The sequence below is a fragment of the Rhinatrema bivittatum genome, chromosome 7, assembly GCF_901001135.1.
Source record: "Rhinatrema bivittatum chromosome 7, aRhiBiv1.1, whole genome shotgun sequence".
Classification (NCBI taxonomy): Eukaryota; Metazoa; Chordata; class Amphibia; order Gymnophiona; family Rhinatrematidae; genus Rhinatrema; species Rhinatrema bivittatum.
In genome coordinates, this window is record NC_042621.1 from 301,098,712 (window position 1) to 301,121,242 (window position 22,531).

General features: G+C 46.0%; 1 protein-coding gene across 1 annotated transcript in view; it reads left to right on the plus strand.

Moving 5' to 3' along the window:
* The window catches only part of ENO4 (enolase 4), a 291,356-nt gene that overhangs the window by 14,621 nt on the left and 254,204 nt on the right, over positions 1-22,531 (plus strand). The window contains exon 4 of the mRNA XM_029610746.1: positions 18,596-18,724. Coding sequence (XP_029466606.1) covers positions 18,596-18,724 — 129 coding nt within the window. The remainder of the gene's footprint in view (positions 1-18,595; positions 18,725-22,531) is intronic.

The following is a 22,531-nucleotide window of genomic DNA, read 5'->3' on the forward strand; positions in this document are numbered from 1 at the left end:
GTAGAGATTGTAATATCATCAGCAAAAAGGCAAACCTTTCCCAGCAATCCTTCTAATATGTTGCTTCTGAAAATGTTGAAAAGAACCAATCCCAGGACTGATCCCTGAAACACACTCAGGCCGATAATGCAAAGTGCGCTTAGCTGAGTGCATTGTTTAACCCGCTGTTGGATGTGTGTCCACTTCCCCTTATACTGTAAGTGGTTTAGCGCATCAAAAACGTACGTCCAACCCCGCCAAAACTAATAGTGCTCATCAAATGCATGTTGATGAGGCTATTAGGCATTCGCCAGGGATACCGAAAAAAAAATGTGCGGCTGATCCGCATATTTTATGCTCAGAAATTAGTACCTGCCCAAAGGCAGGCGTTGATTTCTGAGCAGCTGGAAAACGTGTACAGAAAAGCAGAAAATACTGCTTTTCTATACATCCTCTGATTTAATTTAATATTGTAGCGATATTAAATCGGAGAAACAAAAGGTAAAAAAAAAAAAAGATTGGACGCTCAATTTATGAGCGTCCATTTTCCTAACTTGTGGCTGTCAGCGGGTTCGGAAACGGAATCTTGTAAAATTGAGCGTCGGTTTTCGGAACCTGCTGACAGCCGACCTCTCCTGGGCTTCCACTGCTAAGGAGCTCCTAGGGACGTGTTATTGTCCCTAGCGCCTCCATTTTAGCACAACCCCTCATTTAAATAAAGGGTCACGTGCCCAGGAGAGGTGGTTGGGCACACGTTGGAAGAGTGGACGCTCAGTGCTGAGTGCCCGTTTTCCCGTGCACTTTACAGAATTGGCCTGACTGCTAGTAACACCCCCTCCTCCTCAGAGTAAATTCTACCACTATCCTTTGTTGCCTCTCTCTCAGCCAGTTTCTACGTAACTCAGGTAGTCACTCTAGGTTACATATCAAGGGTGCTCAGTCTATTTATGTCTCCTGTGTAGAAACCATGTCAAAGGCCTTCCTGAATCCAAGTACACTACATCAAGCGCTCTCTCTTGATCAGGGGCAGATTGTGGGAAAGTAGTGGCCCGGGGGATTTTTCTCCAGCTGGCCCATGGGTACCCAATTAAACCTACAATATAATTTACATATATGTGCACCAGTGGGGGATTGCAGGAAAATATAGGCCTGGGGGATTTTTTCAAAACCAGCCCTTTCTCTGCAGCACATATGTCAACAGCTCCCAAAAGCACACCATGTTAATTCTGGAATCTGATGGAATTGAGCTAAATATCTCCAAAATAAACATCTTGTGAGGTAAAAATATTACTTACAACATGTATATTATACTTGTATGGAGTGCTGAAAAACCCGGAAAAAAAAGTAAAAAAGACCCTTGGAATTGGTATTAGGTCTATTGTAATGTGTGTTGGATATGGGCTTTGCCCTCAGAAAGCCACAAGTAAACTGGATTACAATTTCAATACAGTAAATCTCCATATCAAAACTGCAATAACTGCCAGCACGCAAACACTAACAACCCTACTTATGAAAAGGCAACACTGTGATCATTACACCAGACCCTAAAAAGCCAATACACCTACTGTTAGGAAAACAGAAAAATCCAAACTGCTACAGATCCCTACACAACCTCCACATTAGCAGAATACGTCAACTCAGTCACAGATGCAAAATACAAACAGACCCTCACAAAAATGCAGAATAAAGTAACCATAAAGTATTAATAAAAACATGCAGACAAAAACTGAACTGTTAACCGCAACAGGCCAGACTATTATGCAGTGCAACAACGGAAAACCAGAAATATTACAATACCTGAAAAAACATTAAAATCAGTAAATATAAAGGATCAATAGAAGTAAAACCATACTAATAAAAAGAATATTTAAAAACAGCTGATAAATAGAACAACATCTAATAATAACATCTATACATTTTCTAGACCAATAAAATATTTCAAATACTATGCAATACTTAAAACTTTAAAAGGATAACAAAATCCCTGTTGTTCATACCTGGAATCTTTTGATTTCCAGATGCCCTGAGATTGTTGTGGATTAGCAGGGGAGAGGTGTGGGGTTGTTCCTCCCAATCTCTCTCTCTCATGTAAACACACATGCTCTCAGACACAGCAGCACACACACATAATCTCACAGATACACACACACACAGACATGATCTCACAGATACACACAGACATGCTGTCTCAGATATGGAGTCATACACACAGTCATGCATGCTCTCACAGACAGATATGCTCTTTCACCCTCACAGAGGCATACATTCACATACATGTTCTCACTCATTCACTTCCTCCCCCCTCCCCAGTAGAAGTACAGCGTAGCCTCCTCTTTCAGCCCCCATGGCAGAGGACCTCTTCATTTTTCTTGAGGCCGTGGGGGCTGATGCTGCTCTGTTTTCTGCAGGAGGGAGAGGGAGGTATCGCTGTTGATTTTCTTCTGGCCCTTGATGCCTCTTCCTGAGATGGCCCAGGGGATGCGCTTTCGTGGAGGTGGAGGCTCTGTTGCTGCTGTTTCTTTTTCCTGCGTGGCCTCTTCTTCTTCCTGCCCAACGCGGGACCCACCACTTCCTCTTCCGGGCCGTGTGGACAGGAAGAAGGAGAAGTCATGCTATCGCCACCCCCAGACTGGTGGCACACCGACCCTGCACGCAGATCTGTCTTCACGCCGCGGTAGGATGGGCTCTGCCGCGACCTTACAGTCCTTTCTCTTGGCCCTCGAATGGCTTTCTTCTGACCGCGGCAGGATGGGCTCTGCCGCGGCTTTGCAGGTTCTCTCCCGGCTCCGCAAGTTTCTCTTCGGGCCACAGAAGCCCCACTTCTCTTTGGCTGGAAACTTTATAATACAAAAAAAAAAAAAATCACGTGACAGAAGTGACCAGCCCACCGGGGGAAGCCCGATCCCCTGATAGGGCAATCCACCCCTGCTCTTGATCCAACTCTGGTCACCCAAACAAAGAAATTGATCAGATTTCTTTGCCAAGATTTACCTCTAGTAAACCCATATTGCCTCGGATCATGCAATCCATTGATTTCCAGAAACTGCACGATCCTCTATTTTAGCAGCGATTCCATTACTTTTCTCACCATAGAGGTTAGATTAACCAGCTTGTAGTTCCCATACTTATCCCAGGACAAGCAGAGGATGATAGTCCTCACATATGGGTGACATCATCAGATGGAGCCCTGGTACGGAAAACTTCTGTCAAGAGTTTCTAGAAACTTTTGGCTGGCACTGTGGGCCTACTGAGCATGCCCAGCATGCCATGATATTCTCAGCCACAGGAGTCTCCCTTCAGTCTCTTTTTTTTTTTTTTTCCGCCTTGCTGTAGCAAAGCAGTTCAGGAGCTCTGGAAAAAGAAGTTCCTCACATTTTCTCAGAGAAGAAAACTTTTTCTTTTCACATTTTCAGTCACAATTTTCTCATAATTGGGTCTCCCTTCGACAGAGTCTCGGTGAGTACATTTTTCAGATAGTTATTGATCGATTCCGATCATCCTACTGTCGATTCCCGCCGGTCATCGATCGTTATTAGGCCATAACTTTATCATGGCATTGGGGTTTAAAAAATGTCCGGATTGCAACCGGACTATGTCCATTACACAGACCCACATTATGTATGTGTTCTCTGCCTGGGATCAGGCCACGATGTCCAGGCTTGCTCAACCTGTGCCCAGATGACACCGAAGGGCAGGCATGACTGGTTGGATAAGATGGAAGAATTATTTAAAAAGATTCCATCGTCATCGTCGAGGGTAAGCCCGTCAGCCATGCTGGAACACGCCTTCAACCCTCGGTTCGGTCCTGGACCCGTCTGGGGTCGGGCTGAGGCCCAAGGGCACACTAAAACACCCCATTATCTAACAGAATGTAAGGCCTTTTCGAGGCCGCCCGTAACACTCATCTGTCTGCCTCTGCAATAAATGCAAGAAGATGGGCCTGGCTTAAGGCTTCTGACCTTAGGCAGGAAGTTCAAGAACGGCTTGCAGATCTCCCTTGTGTTGGAGACAATCTTTTCGGAGAAAAGATCCAAGCTACGGTATCTCAGCTGAAAGACCATCATGAGACTCTCCGTCAGCTATCAAAATTGCCAGCAGATCAGACATCATCCCTAAGAAGTCCATCACGCAGAGACACGAGGAGACCCTTCTACAGACCAAGAAGGTGGTATCCTCCTGCCTCTTCAGCACGTCCATACCGGCCCTCACAGAGAGTACGTCCACATCAGCCGAAGCAACAAAAGACCCAGCCACCACCCCAAACTGGACTAGCGGCGGGTTTTTGAACCGTGCCAAGAGAACAGCAGCCTCTTTCTCAACCCTATGCCCTCCCTACCAGTCGGAGGTCGACTTCATTTCTTCCAACACCAATGGAGTCTCATCACAAAAGATCAATGGGTATTAGCCATACTACATCGGGGATATCGCCTAAAATTCAATACGATACCCCCGCATTCTCCTCCCATTCCACTTTGGTCAAACAATCTCATCACATCTCAACTTCAAGTCTAACTCTCTACTTTGCTGATTGCCAGGGCCATCGAACCAGTTCCCCGGTCTCAACAGGGCAAAGGGTTCTACTCCCGCTATTTCCTCATTCCAAAGAAAACAGGCGGCCTTCGCCCTATCTTAGACCTCCGAAATCTCAACAAATTTCTACACAAAGAAAAATTTCGGATGGTATCTCTGGGAACCATCCTTCCATTACTTCAAAAGGGAGATTGGCTCTGTTCTCTGGACCTTCAAGACACTTATGCGCACATACCAATTTCCACACAACATCGCAAATATCTACGATTCGTAGTGGGAAAGAATCATTACCAGTACAGAGTCCTGCCATTCGGACTGGCCTCTGCTCCTCGAGTGTTTACGAAATGCCTAGCAGTAGTGGCTGCACATTTAAGAAAAAACAGCATTCATGTTTTTCCATACCTAGACGATTGGCTAATCAGAAGTCCATCTAGGCAGGGAGCTCTTTCTGCCTTTACAAACACAATAACACTATTGCACCTTCTGGGATTTCTCATCAATTATCCAAAATCCCACGTCGAGCCGTCTCAACTCCTCACCTTCATTGGAGCAGACCTCAACACCACAGTGGCGAAAGCTTCCCTTCCAAGCGACCGTGCAGACAATTTGGCACAACTGGCAAACATTATGATTCATCACCAGTTCGCATCCGCCCATCAAATTCTAGTGCTACTAGGACACATGGCCTCGACAGTACATGTCACTCCTATGGCGAAGTTAGCCATGAGAAGAACTCAATGGACTTTGAAATCTCAATGGCTACAAGCTTTCCAACCACTGTCGTCCACAATTCCAATCACCGACCAGTTACGTCTGTCGCTCCACTGGTGGATAAATCAAACAGTGTTGAAAGCTGGTCTCCCATTCCAACAGGCAAATCCACAAGTCATCCTAACTACAGATGCTTCCAACCTGGGATGGGGAGCTCACGTCAACAACCTTCAAACAGAAGGGTCGTGGACTACGCTCAAAAAACAGTATCAGATAAACTTCTTGGAACTTCGAGCGATGAGATATGCCCTTTATGCCTTCAAAGACTGCCTCTCAAACAAACAGACAGCACAGTAGCAAAGTGGTATATAAACAAACAGGGAGGCACAGGCTCTTATCTGCTCTGCCAGGAAATGGTGCAGAATTGGGCTTGGGCTCTGGAGCATTCCATACATCTCTGAGCGTCTTACCTGGCGGGCATCAAGAACATCCTAGCGGACGATCTCAATCAACATTTCAATCCCCATGAATGGTCACTGGACCCATGTGTAGCGAGCAAAATCTTTCAACGCTGGGGTCGCCCAACCATAGACCTCTTTGAGTCCACATTGAACCACAAAGTGGAAAGGTTCTGCTCCCTCCAAGGACGTCGACAAACAGTCCCCAGGGACGCATTTGCTCGCCCCTGAAACACAGGTCTTCTATATGCGTATCCTCCAATTCCGCTCGTAGTGAAAACTCTCGTGAAGCTACAACAGGACAGAGGGACAATGATCCTCATAGCCCCGTACTGACCTCGACAAGTATGGTTTCCCGTACTCCTCGACCTCTCGATCTCACAACCAATCCGCCTGGGCACAGAGCCCACTCTCATCACTCAGAATCAGGGCAAGTTGCATCATCCCAACCTGACAACTCTTGCCCTAACAGCTTGGATGTTGAAAGCTTAATTCTGCAACCACTTAATCTTTCAACACAAGTCTCTCAAGTTCTAGTAGCTTCACGAAAGCCTTCCACACGTAAATCCTACCACTTTAAGTGGACTAGATTTACAAAATGGTGCACACAAAAGGGTGCCCCACTTCTTCTTTACTAGATTACCTATACCACCTGTCAGATTCTGGTCTCCAGACATGCTTTGTAAGGGTACACCTAAGCGCTATAGCGGCATACCACAAAGGAATAGGGGATGCACCAATAACAGCACAACCCCTAGTAAGTAGGTTCATGAGGGGCTTACTTCATCTTAAGCCTCCCATTCGACCGCCGGTCACTGAATGGGACCTGAATTTAGTACTAACAAGGCTCATGCGCTCACCGTTCGAGCCTCTACACTCTTGTGAAGAAAAATTCCTTACATGGAAATACCTTTACTTAGTAGCCATTACATTGGCTAGAAGAGTCAGTGAGTTGCAAGCTCTCGTCACATACTCACCCTACACAAGGTTCCTGCATGACAGAGTAGTCCTTCGCACTCACCCCAAATTCCTACCGAAAGTGGTAACAGACTTTCATATAAATCACTCAATAGTCTTGCCTACTTTCTTTCCAAGACCTCACTCTCACCAGGGAGAGAGAGTCTTACACACCTTGGACTGTAAACGTGCACTAGCTTTTTACCTCAACCGCACGGTGGTCCATAGGAAATCCACCCAACTCTTTGTTTCTTTCGATAAAAATAAACCAGGAGTTGCGGTAGGAAAACACTATCTCCAACTGGCTAGCAGACTGTATTGAATTCTGTTATGAAAAAGCAAAAGTTCTCTCCAGGGGCAAGTAAAAGCATATTCAGTAAGGGCTATGTCCACATCAGTAGCACACTATCGTTCAGTGCCCATTCTCGATATATGTAAAGCTGCAACATGGAGTTCCTTCACACCTTTGCAGCTCATTATTGTCTGGACAAAGAAGGACGACAAGATTCAGCCTTTAGACAATCTGTCTTAACTTATTTCCAGTATAACTCCAACTCCTTCTACATCCATCCTGCTATGATTTTCAGGCTGCCTCATTTTTTCCAGCAGTACACCAGTTGCTGTGCTTGTTGCACAAGTTGTATGCTGTTGGTATAATATAAGAATGACTCAGCCTGTAGCTTGCTAATCACCCATATGTGAGGACTATCATCCTGCTTGTCCTGGGATAAAGCAAAATTGCTTACCTTGTAATAGGTGTTATCCTAGGACAGCAGGATGTGGTCCTCACAGAACCCACCCACCTCCCTGCGGAGTCAGGTTCGATACGTTTTATTATTATATTTTTTAGCTCACGCATATTGCTACAAACGAGACTGAAGGGAGACCCCTGTGGCTAAGAATATTATGGCATGCTGGGCATGCTCAGTAGGCCCACAGTGCCAGCCAAAAGTTTCTAGAAACTCTTGACAGAAGTTTTCTGTTCCAGGGCTCCATCTGATGATGTCACCCATATGTGAGGACTACATCCTGCTGTCCTGGGATAACACCTATTACAAGGTAAGCAATTTTGCTTTCTCCTTACTTCCACTTTTATGAATAGGAGCAACACCCACTTATCTCCAGTAATCAGGAACTACTTCCAACTCTAATGAAGCATTGAAAAGGTCAGCCAGTGGAGTTGACAAGACTTTTTTGTTCCCTCAGTACCCTCAGATGAACCTTATCTGCTGACAAATATATAAGAAAACAAGGTATCTCAATACCTATAGATAGGGGGTAAATCTCCTTATGCAGCAAGTTCAGAGGTTTGGTCAATGTGGAGACCTGGATTCAGTTTTTGGGCCTGGGTTCTGCTGCAGAGGCTGTGTGTTTTTGGGCTGCTGCAAATGTAGAAGTTACAGCCTCTGGGGAAGGGAGTCTCAGCAGTTGTTCAATAGCAACACCTAGTGACCAGAGTTAGGATCCACATGAGCCAATTGCTTGAGGGTGCTGTGGTTTATGGCCCCTGGTTAAGAGCAGTTGCTCTGATATCTGAGCAGAGATGGAAGAGGGCTGTGAAAAAAGGGAAAAAAACATACTAGTTGGTAATGAAAGTTCATGGCATCGTAGCCCAATAGAGGCTGGTTCTCATTGAATTGGAAGCCCAAAAGGAGCAAGAGGAAACTGCCAAGTTAAAAACAAAAGCCTTTGGGGAGATGCAGTAATTGTGGATTGATCAAATTGGCGACAGTGTGTCATTAACTAGGGCGTTCCAGCTCTGTTTTGAGCTTGTGGGTGATCACAGCAGTGGCCAGCTCTTGAGAAGATTTATCCTTTGACAAAGACTTTTTATTTAAGTCAAAATTCTGAAATGCTAGCTGTCAGCATTAAAATGCAGAGAGGCCTTCAGGACCTAAGACTCTTATTATACAAACTAGGAAGTTGGGATTTTATGTACCTTCATATATTTGAACTTATCATACGTGAATGTTTAGCATAGCAATTTGCATTTGTTAATTAAGAGAAGGTCAGTTTTTTTTGTACTTGCAAAATTACTGAAAGAATAGCATAACAGACTGCATTTAGAGTTGACTTGAGGTTTTGTTTTGTTTCCCCTTTAAAACTGTATTGTGTATATTGTAGGATTTATGATTTTAACTGTGCAAGATGTTTCATGCCTATCTACTACTGAGATATAATAACCCTAACACACAAAAATCTAAAACATTTCTATGGCATCTTTTTCAAAGGCTATTGATGAAGTTATAGGCTGAGGAGATTTGCATCCCATCTTTACATAGTAAGAGAGTTGTTTTCTTATAGATCTGTGTGACCAGTCTCACCTACTGTTTGACCTGTTAGCATATGTGACCTGATCTGCTTACATTAAGTAAGTTTATGTTCTCACAGGACAAGCAGGATGGTAGTCCTCACATATGGGTGACATCATCAGGATGGAGCCCAATCATGGAAAACTTCTGTCAAAGTTTCCAGAACTTTGACTGGCCCCTACTGGGCATGCCCAGCATGGCACTAACACTGCAGCCAGCAAGGGTCCCCCTTCAGTCTTCTTTTTTCCGCGCAGCAGTAGCCTCGCGGTAAAGGAGCTCTAAGGAGATTCCTGACAGGAATTTTCCTCACGGAATTACTAAAAGTTAAATTGCCCCACGGGGTCCCTCCTCTAACTTTTCTCAGTCCGCTGTACTCCAGTAAGTTTTTACCCGTTTTCCGTCGATTACTGTCGAGTTTGGCCCTCGCGGCCTATTGGCCGTCGACCGTACTGCGGCTCGATTTTTTTTCCAAGGCCATGGTGGGGTTTCGTCTGTGCCCGGACTGTACCCGCACCATGACTATCACAGACCCCCATAAAGTCTGTGTAATGGACGTGAGCACGATGTCTTGACCTGCACCAAGTGTGCCCTAATGACACCGAAGGGTCGCAAGGCCAGAATGGAGAAGATGGAGCTTCTCTTCCATGCTCAAACCTTGACTCTGTCCATTGCATCGACGTCGTCAGAACCGGCACCGTCATCTTTGCACCAGCATCGACCGCCAACCGGTGACCGACCGGCGTAGACGACTTCTCGGCCATCGACACCCTCTACTCCCCCTCAGGATCGAGGGGATCGCAGGGGAGAAACATTGCTATCGACACCGTAAAACTCGGACCATCGAGGGAGCGAAATCATCAACCTCGCCATCGTCCGAACCCGCTGTCGAAGAAACCCCGTCCAGGAAAGGCACTGACCATTCCTGTGACCTGGTCACAGAGGCAACCCTCACCCGATCAGGGATCGGGAGCCGTGACTCCGCCTTTAACGGTGGTCCCTCCGGCTATGCCTCTGCCTCCTTCTGTTCTGGAGCCAGGGCTGTTTGCTCCAGGTCTCCGAGAAGAACTGGACCAGATGGTTCAGGAGGCCATCGACAAGGCGATGCAACATCTTCAGGTTCCTCCGACACCAGCACCGCCTGTGGACCTGATCATCGACCCGATTCCAGCAGCGCTGGCACCGCTGCTATCCAGGACGGAAGCGCTTATGGCCGCTTTTCCACCGATGGATTCCGGGTCTCCGATGGCTCCGATGCCCTCCCCACTGACAGCATCATCAGGAGGAGAAACACTGTTCCGCATCCCTCCATTGGGAGTTCTGCCTCAGCCATCGATGCCAATACGTCCCTCGCCACTGACCCATCCATCGGTGCCGATACGTCCGTCGGCACCACCGAGTCATCCATCGATGCCTTCGATGCCATCTTTGGTGCTTCCGATAATTCCTCCGATTCCTTCGGACCTAGACTGGGTCCTTCAGGTATCCAATCACCCTGTCCCCCTCTAGTTCCTAGAGGGAATGTTACCGTCAGAAAAGAGGCCCCAGACACCTGGTCCGAAAAGAAAGACTTTTATTGCATGCAAGACACAGCTGAGAACAATGGCTCAGAAATCTGCGTGCCCCTCCCCTTCAGGAGCTGGCTTTTATACATTCCACATTTCTTATCTTTTACACATGCGTTCTACGCATTGCTGAGCAAGCATATCCCGGCTGAGGGGCTACTGACCCCCTCCTTAGACAACCTGGAACCTTCGTGAAATTTCTGCAGGAGAGGCTGTCGGGACTTGCAGTTCTGGAAAGGAATTTGCGAGTCTGCAGCAATACAGCCCTTCACATAATACATCCATTGTTCTAATCTAGGTTACAGCAGTGAAAGCTTATCAGAGAATAAGAACAACGAAGCCAAAAATGAAAATGTGCAATGTGCTGACAGAGAGTTTCTCAATGTCCTAATTACAGCTGTATTGCAGACTGTAAGTAAACCCGTCATGAAGCAGGGAATTCTGGTACATGAAGTCCTGTTTGGCAGGAGTTTCAGGTTGTCCTCTGTCAGGTTGAAGCCTTCAGCCCCCTACAGGATGGGTGCGGATCCTTATGATACCTGGGGTGATGATACCTCAACAGACACTGATGATTTACCTTCACCCACTGAGAGTAGAAAGCGTTCTCCCCCAGAGGACCTTTCCTTTATACATTTTGTGAAGGAAATGTCTGAATTGGTTCCCTTCCAATTACAGACGGAACAGGATGATAGGCACCAGATGATGGAGTTGCTCCAATTCCTGGATGCCCCCAAGGTAATCACCTCTATTCCCATCCATCAGGTCCTTCTTGATCTCCTCAAGAAGAACTGGGAACATCCTGGATCAATTGCTCCAGTACACAGGAAAGCTGACACTACCTATTTGGTACAGTCAGCCCCAGGTTTTCAAAAATCACAGTTTGATCACCACTCTGTTGTGGTAGAGTCTGCACAAAAGAGGGCGAAAAGGTCAAAGCCTCACTCCTCTGTTCCTCCTGGAAAGGAACAGAAGTTCCTAGATAACATTGGTCATCGAGTATTCCAAGGAGCCATGCTCATTTCCTGAATTGCCGCCTATCAGCTTTATATGACCCAATATAACAGGGTAAATTTTAAGCAGATACAGGATTTTTCAGACTCCCTCAGCAATTTCAAGAACAACTACAAACCCTAGTAAACAAGGGTTTTGAGGCAGGCAAGCATGAGATTAGAACATCTTATGATATTTTTGACACTTCTACCAGAGTGTCTGCAGCTGCTATTTCGGCGAGACGGTGGGCCTGGCTCAAGTTTTCTGACCTTCACCCAGAAGTACAAGACCGGTTATCTGACCTGCCTTGTGTCGGAGATAATCTGTTTGGCGAACAGATTCAACGGACGGTGGCAGAATTAAATGACCATCATGAGACTTTAAGACAGCTCTCTTTGATGCTTTCCAACTTCTCCTCAAAACAGCCCTTCAGAAAGGACTCTAAGAAGTCTTTCTTCTGCCCGAAGAAGTCTTACCCGCCACAAACCAGATCCTGTGCCACGAGACCTTATAAAAAACTGCAGTCTCGTCAAGCCTGTAAACAAAAACCACAAGCAGCTCCTCAACCAGGACCTGCTTCCGGTTTTTGACTTCCACTTAGAGAGCAGCAGCCAGATTGCTCTGTCGCACATACCAGTGGGGGGGGGGTCGATTGTGCCACTTCCACAACATGTGGCATTCAATCACATCCGACCAATGGGTATTGGCAATCATTGCTCAGGATTACCATCTGAACTTTCTCGCCCTGCCATTGGACTCTCCACCTCTACAGACGTGGAGAACATCCGAACACTCCATTCTTCTGGATCAAGAGATTTCCCTCCTTCTCCAGTCGAGTAATAGAACCCATTCCATACTCTCAGCAAGACCTACGGTTCTATTCCCGATACTTCCTAATCCCCCAAAAATCGGGATGCGTCCTTCCTATTCTGGACCTACGGGCCCTCAACAAGTACCTCCAGCGAGAAAAGTTCAAGCTGGTCACCTTGGGAACGCTCCTACCTCTTCTACAAAGAGGACACAATGCATGCAGTATTTCAAGATCCATAACCAAAAGAAAAATCTAATTGAGATGGATAACTCTGTCAACAGTGGCACAACTACAAACAGAAAGAGTAAAGTGAATAACAAATCTCAACTAATATCTCATAAGGAGTCCAGGAAAAGCAATAACCTTAAAGAGAGTACCTGGAAGGCTATGACCACAAATGCTCATAGTTTGGGAAATAAAATCCCAGATCTGCAGGCCCTAATGGCTGAGGCAGAATTGGACATTGTTGCTATCACAGAAACATGGTTCACAGAATCTCATGAATGGGATACAACAATACCAGGCTACAACTTGTTAAGGAAGGACAGAGAGGATAGAAAAGGGGGAGGTGTGGCTCTTTATGTCAGAAACAACATCCAAGCATCTGAGCTACAAGGAAGTTGGGGTAAAGAAGAAGCTCTATGGGTCGACCTAAAAAAAGATGACGGAGTGTCCATTTATATTGGAGTGGTTTACAGGCCTCCAAACCAAAAGGAAGAGCTGGACAGAGATCTGATTGAAGACATCCATAAGATAGGTAAGAAGGGAGAAGGGTTGAAGGCGTGTTCCAGCACAGGAGACTGGTGAATAAAACGAGAAGCTTGGGAGTGAGTGACAAGGTGGTGACCTGGATTGCAAATTGGTTGACGGACAGAAGACAATGTGTGATGGTAAACGGAACCTTCTCTGAAGAGAGAGCGGTTTTAAGTGGTGTACCGCAAGGATCGGTGTTGGGACCGGTCCTGTTCAATATCTTTGTGAGCGACATTGCGGACGGGATAGAAGGTAAGGTTTGTCTTTTTGCGGATGACACTAAGATCTGCAACAGAGTGGACACGCCGGAAGGAGTGGAGAGAATGAGACGGGATCTAAGGAAACTGGAAGAGTGGTCGAAGATATGGCAGCTGAGATTCAATGCCAAGAAGTGCAAAGTCATGCATATGGGGAGCGGAAATCCGAATGAACTGTATTCGATGGGGGGGGAAAGGCTGACGTGCACGGAGCAGGAGAGGGACCTTGGGGTGATAGTGTCTAATGATATGAAGTCTGCGAAACAATGCGACAAGGCGATAGCAAAAGCCAGAAGAATGCTGGGCTGCATAGAGAGAGGAATATCGAGTAAGAAAAGGGAAGTGATTATTCCCTTGTACAGGTCCTTGGTGAGGCCTCACCTGGAGTACTGTGTTCAGTTCTGGAGACCGTATCTACAAAAGACAAAGACAAGATGGAAGCGGTACAGAGAAGGGCGACCAGGAAGGTGGAGGATCTTCATCGCATGACGTACGAGGAGAGATTGAAGAATCTAAATATGTACACCCTGGAGGAAAGGAGGAGCAGAGGTGATATGATACAGACTTTCAGATACTTGAAAGGTTTTAATGATCCAAAGGCAACAACAAACCTTTACCATAAGAAAAAAATCAGCAGAACCAGGGGTCACGATTTGAAGCTCCAGGGAGGAAGATTCAGAACCAATGTCAGGAAGTATTTCTTCACGGAGAGGGTGGTGGATGCCTGGAATGCCCTTCCGGAGGAAGTGGTGAAGACCAGAACTGTGAAGGACTTCAAAGGGGCGTGGGATAAACACTGTGGATCCATAAAGTCAAGAGGCCGCCAATGAAGAGTGGGTGACTCGCCAGAATGATGGCTACTGCCTGGAGACAATACCCTTATTCAATAAACATACACATGGTTACTGTGACTCCAACATCACTCTAAGCTTCAACAGCAAGAGGAAATGTGGAAAAAAGGATTTGCACTCACAAAGACGGGAGTAGCTGGCTTGTTACGGCGGTTACTACCCCAAACCAAATATCCAAATTACTACCTCCACCTCCTGATGCCTTTCAACTAGCTTGATCACTCCATTCTTATACTTCACTTTCAATGCATATCCAGCATAGTTCTCTGCTTCAACAGCAGGGGAAAAGAAAAACTGTTACTTCACACATCCAGCAGAGCTCTCTGCTTAAACGGCAGGGGAGAAGAAAAAAGGGTTCGCACTCACAAAGCGGGGAGTAGCTGGCTTGTTATGGCGGTTACTACCCCAAACCAAATGTACCTGATACTTCACTCTCGACGCATATCCAGCATGGCTCTCTGCTTCAACAGCATGGGAGAAAGACTGATACATCACGAATTTCCAGCATAGCTCTCTGCTTCAACGGCAGGGGAAAAGAAAAACTGATACTTCACGCATATCCAGCATAACTTCAACGGCAGGGGAGAAGAAAAAAGGATTCACACTCACAAAGCGGGGAGTAGCTGGCTTGTTACGGCGGTTACTACCCCAAACCAAATGTGCCTGATACTTCACTTTCGATGCATATCCAGCATAGCTCTCTGCTTCAACGGCAGGGGAGAAGAAAAAAACTGATACCTCATGCATATCCAGCATAGCTCCCTGCTTCAACGGCAGGGGAGAAGATAAACAACCAATAAGGGCTGTATAACATAATCTGGGTAAAAACAAATAAGCATGGGTGTAGCTTGCTTATTGCGGCGGTTACTACCCCTACTACCTCTAACTAATCAAGCTAGATATTTCACTTGGATGCAGCTCCATCACCGCTCTCTACATTAATGGCGGGGGTGGAAGGGAATTAGAACCAAGAGCTAAGAGAAACAGATAAGTATGGGAGAAGAAATGAGGGAAGCTTGCTGGGCAGACTGGATGGGCCATTTGGTCTTCTTCTGCCGTCATTTCTATGTTTCTATGTTTCTATGAGACTGGCTCTGCTTTCTGGACCTCCAGGATGCATACACCCACATTGCGATACGTCCAGCTCATCGCAAGTACCTGGGATCCTAGTAGGCCCCAAGCACTATCAATACAGAGTGCTTCCATTTGGCCTAGCGTCTGCACCACGAGTCTTTACAAAATGCCTCGTAGTCGTTGCAGCCTTCCTCAGGACACAAGGTGTTCATGTCTACACCTATCTGGATGACTGGTTAATCAGGGCTCCCACTCAGCAAGCTGCTCTGTCGTCCCTCAATCTAACCTTACAGACGCTAATTTCATTAGGATTTCTTGTCAATTACGACAAATCCTACTTAGTCCCATCTCAAACCTGTCATTCATTGGGACAGACTTTGACACCTTACAGGCAAAGGCTTTCCTACCTCAACAACGAGCACTGACTCTTGTATCTCTTGCTTACCAGCTGCAATCTCAGCACTCTGCGACTGCATGCCAATTTCTCGTCCTCCTGGGACACATGGTGTCCTCAGTCCATGTCACACCAATGGCCCGCTTGCTATGAGACTCATGCACTGGACTCTGAGGTCTCAATGGACTCAAGCTATTCAGCCTCTGTCGACCATTGTCCACGTCACCGACTCACTCCGTCTGTCTCTCGCCTGATGGAAAAATCAGACCAATCTCCTCCAGGGATTGCCCTTCCAGGTTCCAAATCCTCAAATCATTCTCACCACCGACGCTTCCAACCTCGGGTGGGGAGCCCACGTAGCAGATCTGAAGACAAAAGGCTCTTGGTCTCCAGAGGAAGCCAAACACCAAATAAATTTCCTGGAACTTCGAGCAATCAGATATGCTCTCAGGGCTTTTCAGGATCGCCTCTCAAATCAGGTCATCCTGATTCAACAGGCAACCAGGTGGCCATGAGGTACATCAACAAGCAGGGAGGTTCAGGCTCCTTCCTTCTGTGTCAAGAAGCTGCACAGATCTGGGCGGAAGCTCTCTCCCATTCGATGTACCTTGGGGCCACCTACTTACCGGGAGTGGACAATGTGCAGGCATACAAGCTGAGTCACGTCTTTCAACCGCACGAGTGGTCTCTCAACCCCTCGGTAGCGAACTCCATTTTTCAACAATGGGGGTATCCTTGAATAGACCTCTTTGCGTCCCCACAAAACTGCAAAGTGGAAAACTACTGCTCTCTCATTCGCAGCAAACTCTCTCGACCCAGAGACGCATTCTCCCTCTCGTGAGCAACCGGTCTGCTCTATGCATTCCCTCCACTTCCTCTTCTCTCAAAGACTCTCGTGAAGTTATGTCACGACAAGGGAACCATGATCCTGACACCATCTCACTGGCCACGCCAAGTGTGGTTTCCAGTACTTCAGGATCTCTCCATCCGCAGGCACATTCCTTTGGGAAAGGACCCGCTTCTGATCACTCAGAACGACGGGAGCCTACGCCATCCCAATCTTCAAGCCTTATCCCTGACGGCATGGATGTTGAAAGATTAATCCTTCAACCACTTAACCTTTCTGAATCAGTTTCCTGTGACTTGATTGCTTCACGGAAGCCTTCCATGAGAAAATCTTACTCTTACAAATGGAAAAGGTTCACGTCATGGTGCTCTTCTCAGTCCCTTGACCCCTTTTTCTGTCCAATCCTGAAGTTTCTGGACTATCTCTGGCATCTATCTGAGTCAGGTCTAAAGACTTCTTCCATCAGAATACCTGTCAGTGCGGTAGCCGCCTTCCATAAAGGTGTCGGGGACGTCCCTATATCAGTACAAACCCTGGTAACACGCTTTTTGAAGGGCTTGCTCCATATCAAGCCCCCACTACGTCCTCCGGCCCCTTTTTGGGACCTGGTTTTGGGTCGGCTCATAAAACCACTGTTCGAGCCTCTTCACTCCTGTGACCTAAAATATCTCACATGGAAAGTGATTTTCCTTTTGGCTATCACTTCAGCTCGCAGAGTTAGTGAATTGCAGGCTCTAGTTACCTATCCGCCTTACACTAAACTTCTGCAGGACTGGGTGGTACTCCACACTCACCCTAAATTCTTGCCTAAGGTAGTATCGGAGTTTCACATTAATCAATCCATTATACTACCTACCTTTTTTCCCAGGCCCCATGCCAACCCAGGAGAACAGGCTCTGCATACCCTTGACTGTAAACGGGCTCTAGCGTTTTACCTAGACCGTACAGCTGCCCACAGGGAAAGCACTCAATTGTTCGTCTCTTTCCACCCTAACAAGTTAGGGAAGCCTGTGGGTAAGCAGACTCTCTCCTCCTGGTTGGCGGACTGCATATCTTTCTGCTATCAGTAAGCGGGCATTCCATTCCAAGACCGTGTTTAAGCACACTCTGTGAGGGCCTTGGCAACTTCAGTAGCCCACCTACGATCGGTGCCGCTTCCTGACATTTGCAGGGCTGCTACCTGGAGCTCTTTCCACACCTTTGCAGCCCACTATTGCTTGGACAAAGCCGGAAGACAAGATTCCATCTTTGGCCAGTCTGTCCTTCGTAACCTACAACGTGAAGTACCAACACCCTTCCGCCTGCCCGGTGGGGCTCAGGATGCCCTCTACCAAATTCCGCCCCAGTTGTTGAGCCTGTTGCACTCCTTTGGGTACATTTGGTACATGTTCGGAAATCCTCAGCTCGGTACTCCCCCATATGTGAGGACTACCATCCTGCTTGTCCTGTGAGAAAGCAAATGTTGCTTACCTGTAACAAGTGTTCTCACAGGACAGCAGGATGTTAGTCCTCACGAAACCTGCCCACCGCCCTGTGGTGTTGGGTTCGTAACGTTTTGTTATTTTATTTGTCGGCACTGCCTTAGCTTTCAAATAAGACTGAAGGGGGACCCCTGCTGGCTGCAGGGTTAGTGCCATGCTAGGCATGCCCAGTAGGGGCCAGTCAAAGTTCTGGAAACTTTGACAGAAGTTTTCCGTGATAGGGCTCCATCCTGATGATGTCACCCATATGTGAGGACTAACATCCTGCTGTCCTGTGAGAACACCTGTTACAGGTAAGCAACATTTGCTTTATGATTTGCAGTCAGTTGGTTAGCTTAGATACTGTGTGAGGACAAAAATACATCAGAAGCCCATCAAAGAGGGCCAACAGATTTTATTATAGACTGATACAATTGTGGAAGTTCTCATCATCAGATGGCAGAACAGGAACCTATGATGGAGTCCAACAGGGTTAAAGAGTGGTGGGGAGGAAGCAGATAGTTTGATGTGGGCAAACTTCAAAATTACCAAGGAAAATAAACTTATTTAGAATGATTTTTATGCCCAAAGGGTACATTGAAATACGTTAAGAATTCTTATCAGCAATCAATTTATTTTTACATTGAAGGCGAATTGGTTTTCTGAATTCTCAAAGAGTCCCATAATCTCCAGGATAGCTGGGAAAAAAGTGCTGGATGGGACAGGACAACCGACAATACAATTGGAAATCTTCTGTACAGTCAAAAACAATGAAAAGGTGAGAGCACATTACACCAGGTTTCAGTATTAGTGAACAAAGGTTTACAAACTAAATGCTATAAATTTCATATGAATAATGCCTGTGATAAGGATAATTGTTAGGGTAATTGTTGAGTTAACTCAATGCATGCTGACTGTAATGCGTGTGTTAGATTTATTGCACCTGTGAAGCGTATGTTACATTTATTGTGCCTGTGAAGTGCTCAGACAGGCATTTCCTTATTTTGGGCTACTCTGGGGTGGGGGGAAGGAAGGCATTGACAACCTCTTTATAAAGCTTTCATATAAGTCAACTATATCACTGTAGGAGGGTCAACTTGTAACTCGAGGAGAGGTTTTGGTGGTGGTCTAGGGTTTTGTGGCCAGTTTTACATTCACAGTGACATGTGCGAGCAGCACAGTACACATTAGTGAAGATTTGATGTGATTTGGAATGAGGAAAGGTACACAAAGTTGAGATTTTTACAATGTAATCTCGCCTTAGCTTGTTGCACTCTCTACCTAGCTTCAGACAAGCTAGGTAGAGAGTGCATTGTACAAATCAACTCCTCTTGTACCTTTCATCAATTGAAATGACAGAAAATCTTCAGTGATGTGTACTTTCCTGTTTGTACCGCCTACTATGTATGTAACCCTCCCCCCCATCAAATTCCATGCCGAGTTAAAAGTACCCCCTCTTACAGTGGTATAAATAGTCTGCTTTGAACTTCAAGGAGACAGCCATAACTGCAGATTCTTGTGAAGAGCTAAGGAAAAAGCTTAACTTAGCTAGCCAATCTGGGGGAGGGTCTGTTCAAAATCAATAGCAGATACAGTGTCCAGAGAACAGCCCTGGAAAAGTGTTAACTGTTTAACTCCCTCACACCCTGCCCCTCTACCCACCCACCCCTGGGTTTGTTTTTCTGATATAGTCTACCTGAATAAATAATTGGCAACAAGATAAATTGGAAATTTGGTAATTTAGGTGTTATCCATCAAATAAATTTACCAAAATGAGGACTATCCAGTGTAACTGTTGTGGAGCCTTTATTCTGAGGGAAATCATCTGGAAACTTAAGGCTTGCCCCATTTGTTCAGAACTCTCTTCCTTGAAAAAGGGGCTGGCTGAAGTTAAAGCTGAATTAGCTACAATAAAGAAAGTTTCACCCACTTTACAGTGTTCAGGAATTAATTCCCCATTACCACAGAAAAAACAAAAGTCAAGGAAAAAGGGGTTTACAGTGACCCACAGACACCCATCCTTCACAACTGTGCAGCCCACATGTCTACCCCCCTCCCCCCACTCACACAGGGCATTAAGGAACCCAAAACACAATGGGATTACAGTGGGCTTTGGTAGAGTATGTGATGCGGAGACACGCTCTTTCAAGTAAAACAAGTACAAATGCCTTCTCTGTATTAGATAATGAAGAAGCTCTTGTGAAAGAGATTGAAGTGGTATCTGAAAAGAAAGAAGAAACCCAGTGCATACAGAAATTCCATAATACAATCAATAACCAAAGGAAAAAGCTCATAGTGCTGGGTGACTCTGTTATCAGAGGCACTAATTTGGGAACTCTTTACGAGAGAAACACTACAGTTAAAAGCCTCCCAGAATCATCGGCCAGCAGAAATGCTATTCAGATAGTCAAAGCGATCAAAGAAGAAAGCAAAGACTCTAAAGCTGATATTATCATCCATCTGGGAGCCAACGACTTTGTGGTACAGAGAGATTTCCAGTCTCTAGCGAAGCAGATTAGTCACATGGCGACCACCATTGCCTTTTCAGAAGTGTTACCTGTTCATGGAAAGGGGAAGGAGAGGCTATGCCATATTGATAACTTCAATGTATGGCTCAAATCCTGATGTAAAGAACAAAGTTTTGGATATATTGGGGGTGTATGGAACAGTAAAAAGTTCTTTGTCAAAGATGGTTTACATCTGTCTGTGGCAGGAAAAAGAATCCTAAGTGATAAATTCAAATCATATGTCATAAGGCATTTAAACTAGATGCCGGGGGTGGCAGAAGGAAATTAGAATGTCACCCCCCAAATACAAATGCAAAGGAAAAAGGTGAAGTGGATAACAAAAGTCAGCTAAATAAGTCACAAAAGGAGTCCAAGAAAAGCAGTAACCTGAACAAGAAAAGTTGGAAAGCTATGAGCACAAATGCTTATAGTTTGGGCAATAAAATCCCAGATCTGCAAGCCCTAATGGCTTGTTGCTGTCACGGAGACGTGGTTCACGGAATCCCATGATTGGGATTCGGCCATACCGGGCTATAACTTGTTAAGGAAGGACAGAGAGGACAAAAAAGGGGGAGGAGTGGCTCTTTATGTCAAAAACAATAACCATATGAAAATAAATGAACCACATCTATTTATAAATGCCACTTTTTTATAATTCAAGTGATAACCCTCATAATCGAGCAGAAAGCACAAACGTAAAGAAATGTTTTGTGTCTTGTTCACTTATGAATAATACAATTCTTTCATTGCAAAGTGTAACAATAAACTTGCTCGGCGATTTTAATCACGGGGTTAAACACTTGTGTCCATGAAGCCACTTATTAACTCTTAAAGAACTTTTTATAAGGTATACAAAAGACACTTATCCTTAAGGTAATGCTAGAGCATTAAATGCTATCAGCTCTGCTCTGCCCACCCGACACAGTCTGTGTTTCGTAATCTTCATCAGGGGCTGCTCTTAGTACTACAAAATAAAGAAGTAGATTGTTTTGGTATAATAGTTCAAACTTATGCAAAAAGGATAAAGTAGCCTTTAAACCAGGGGTCAGGAATCTATGGCTCGCGAGCCAGATGTGGCTCTTTTGATGGCTGCATCTGGCTTGCAGACAAATCTTTAATAAAAAAGTAAAAATCTAACAAAATCCCCCACCCTCCTGACGCCCCCCCAAGACCTCCAAAATTAATTTACTACAACCCCCCACCCTCCTGACCCCCCAAGATCTGCCAAAAGTCCCTGGTGGTCCAGCAGGGGGTCCAGGAGCGGTCCGGGAGTGATCTCCTGGACTTGGGCTGTCGGCTGCCAGTAGTCAAAATGGCGCCGACGGCCCTTTGCCCTCACTATGTCACTGGGGTCGACCAATGGCAGCGGTAGCCCCTGTGACATAGTAAGGGCAAAGGGCTGTCGACACCATTTTGATTACTGGCACCCGACGGCCCTTTGCCCTTACTATGTCACAGGGGCTACCGCTGCCATTGGTCGACCCCAGTGACATAGTGAGAGCAAAGGGCCGTCGGTGCCATTTTGACTACTGGCAGCCGACAGCCCAAGTCCAGGAGATCGCTCCTGGACCCCGCTGGACCACCAGTGACTTTTGGCAGGTCTTTGGGGGGTCAGGAGGGTGGGGGGTTGTAGTAAATTAATTTGGCAGGTCTTGGGGGGGTCAGGAGGGTGGGGGGCTGTAGTTAATTAATTTGGCAGGTCTTGGGGGGGTCAGGAGGGTGGGGGGGTTATTAATTAATTTAAAGGGTTGGGATGTTTTTTTTGGGGGGGGGGAGGGGTTACCCACAGAAAGAGAAAGATAAAAGTTTTCTGATCTGGGAAGTGAACCGAAATGGCCCTCCCCAGACCCAAAAACAAAATGGGGAGAAAAAAAATGTTATGCTCTCCCCTAATTTGCTCCATAAGACGCACAGATGCCCGGGGACAGAGCCGGTTTAGCACAAATTTTTTTAAATTTACCCCCTCTGAATCCCAGGTGCGCCTTATGGAGCGAAAAATACGGTAATTGCAGAAACCCTTTTATCGAAGAAGATGGCTAAAAGAAAAAAAGATGAGGAGTATCGTACTTTTCAGCAGG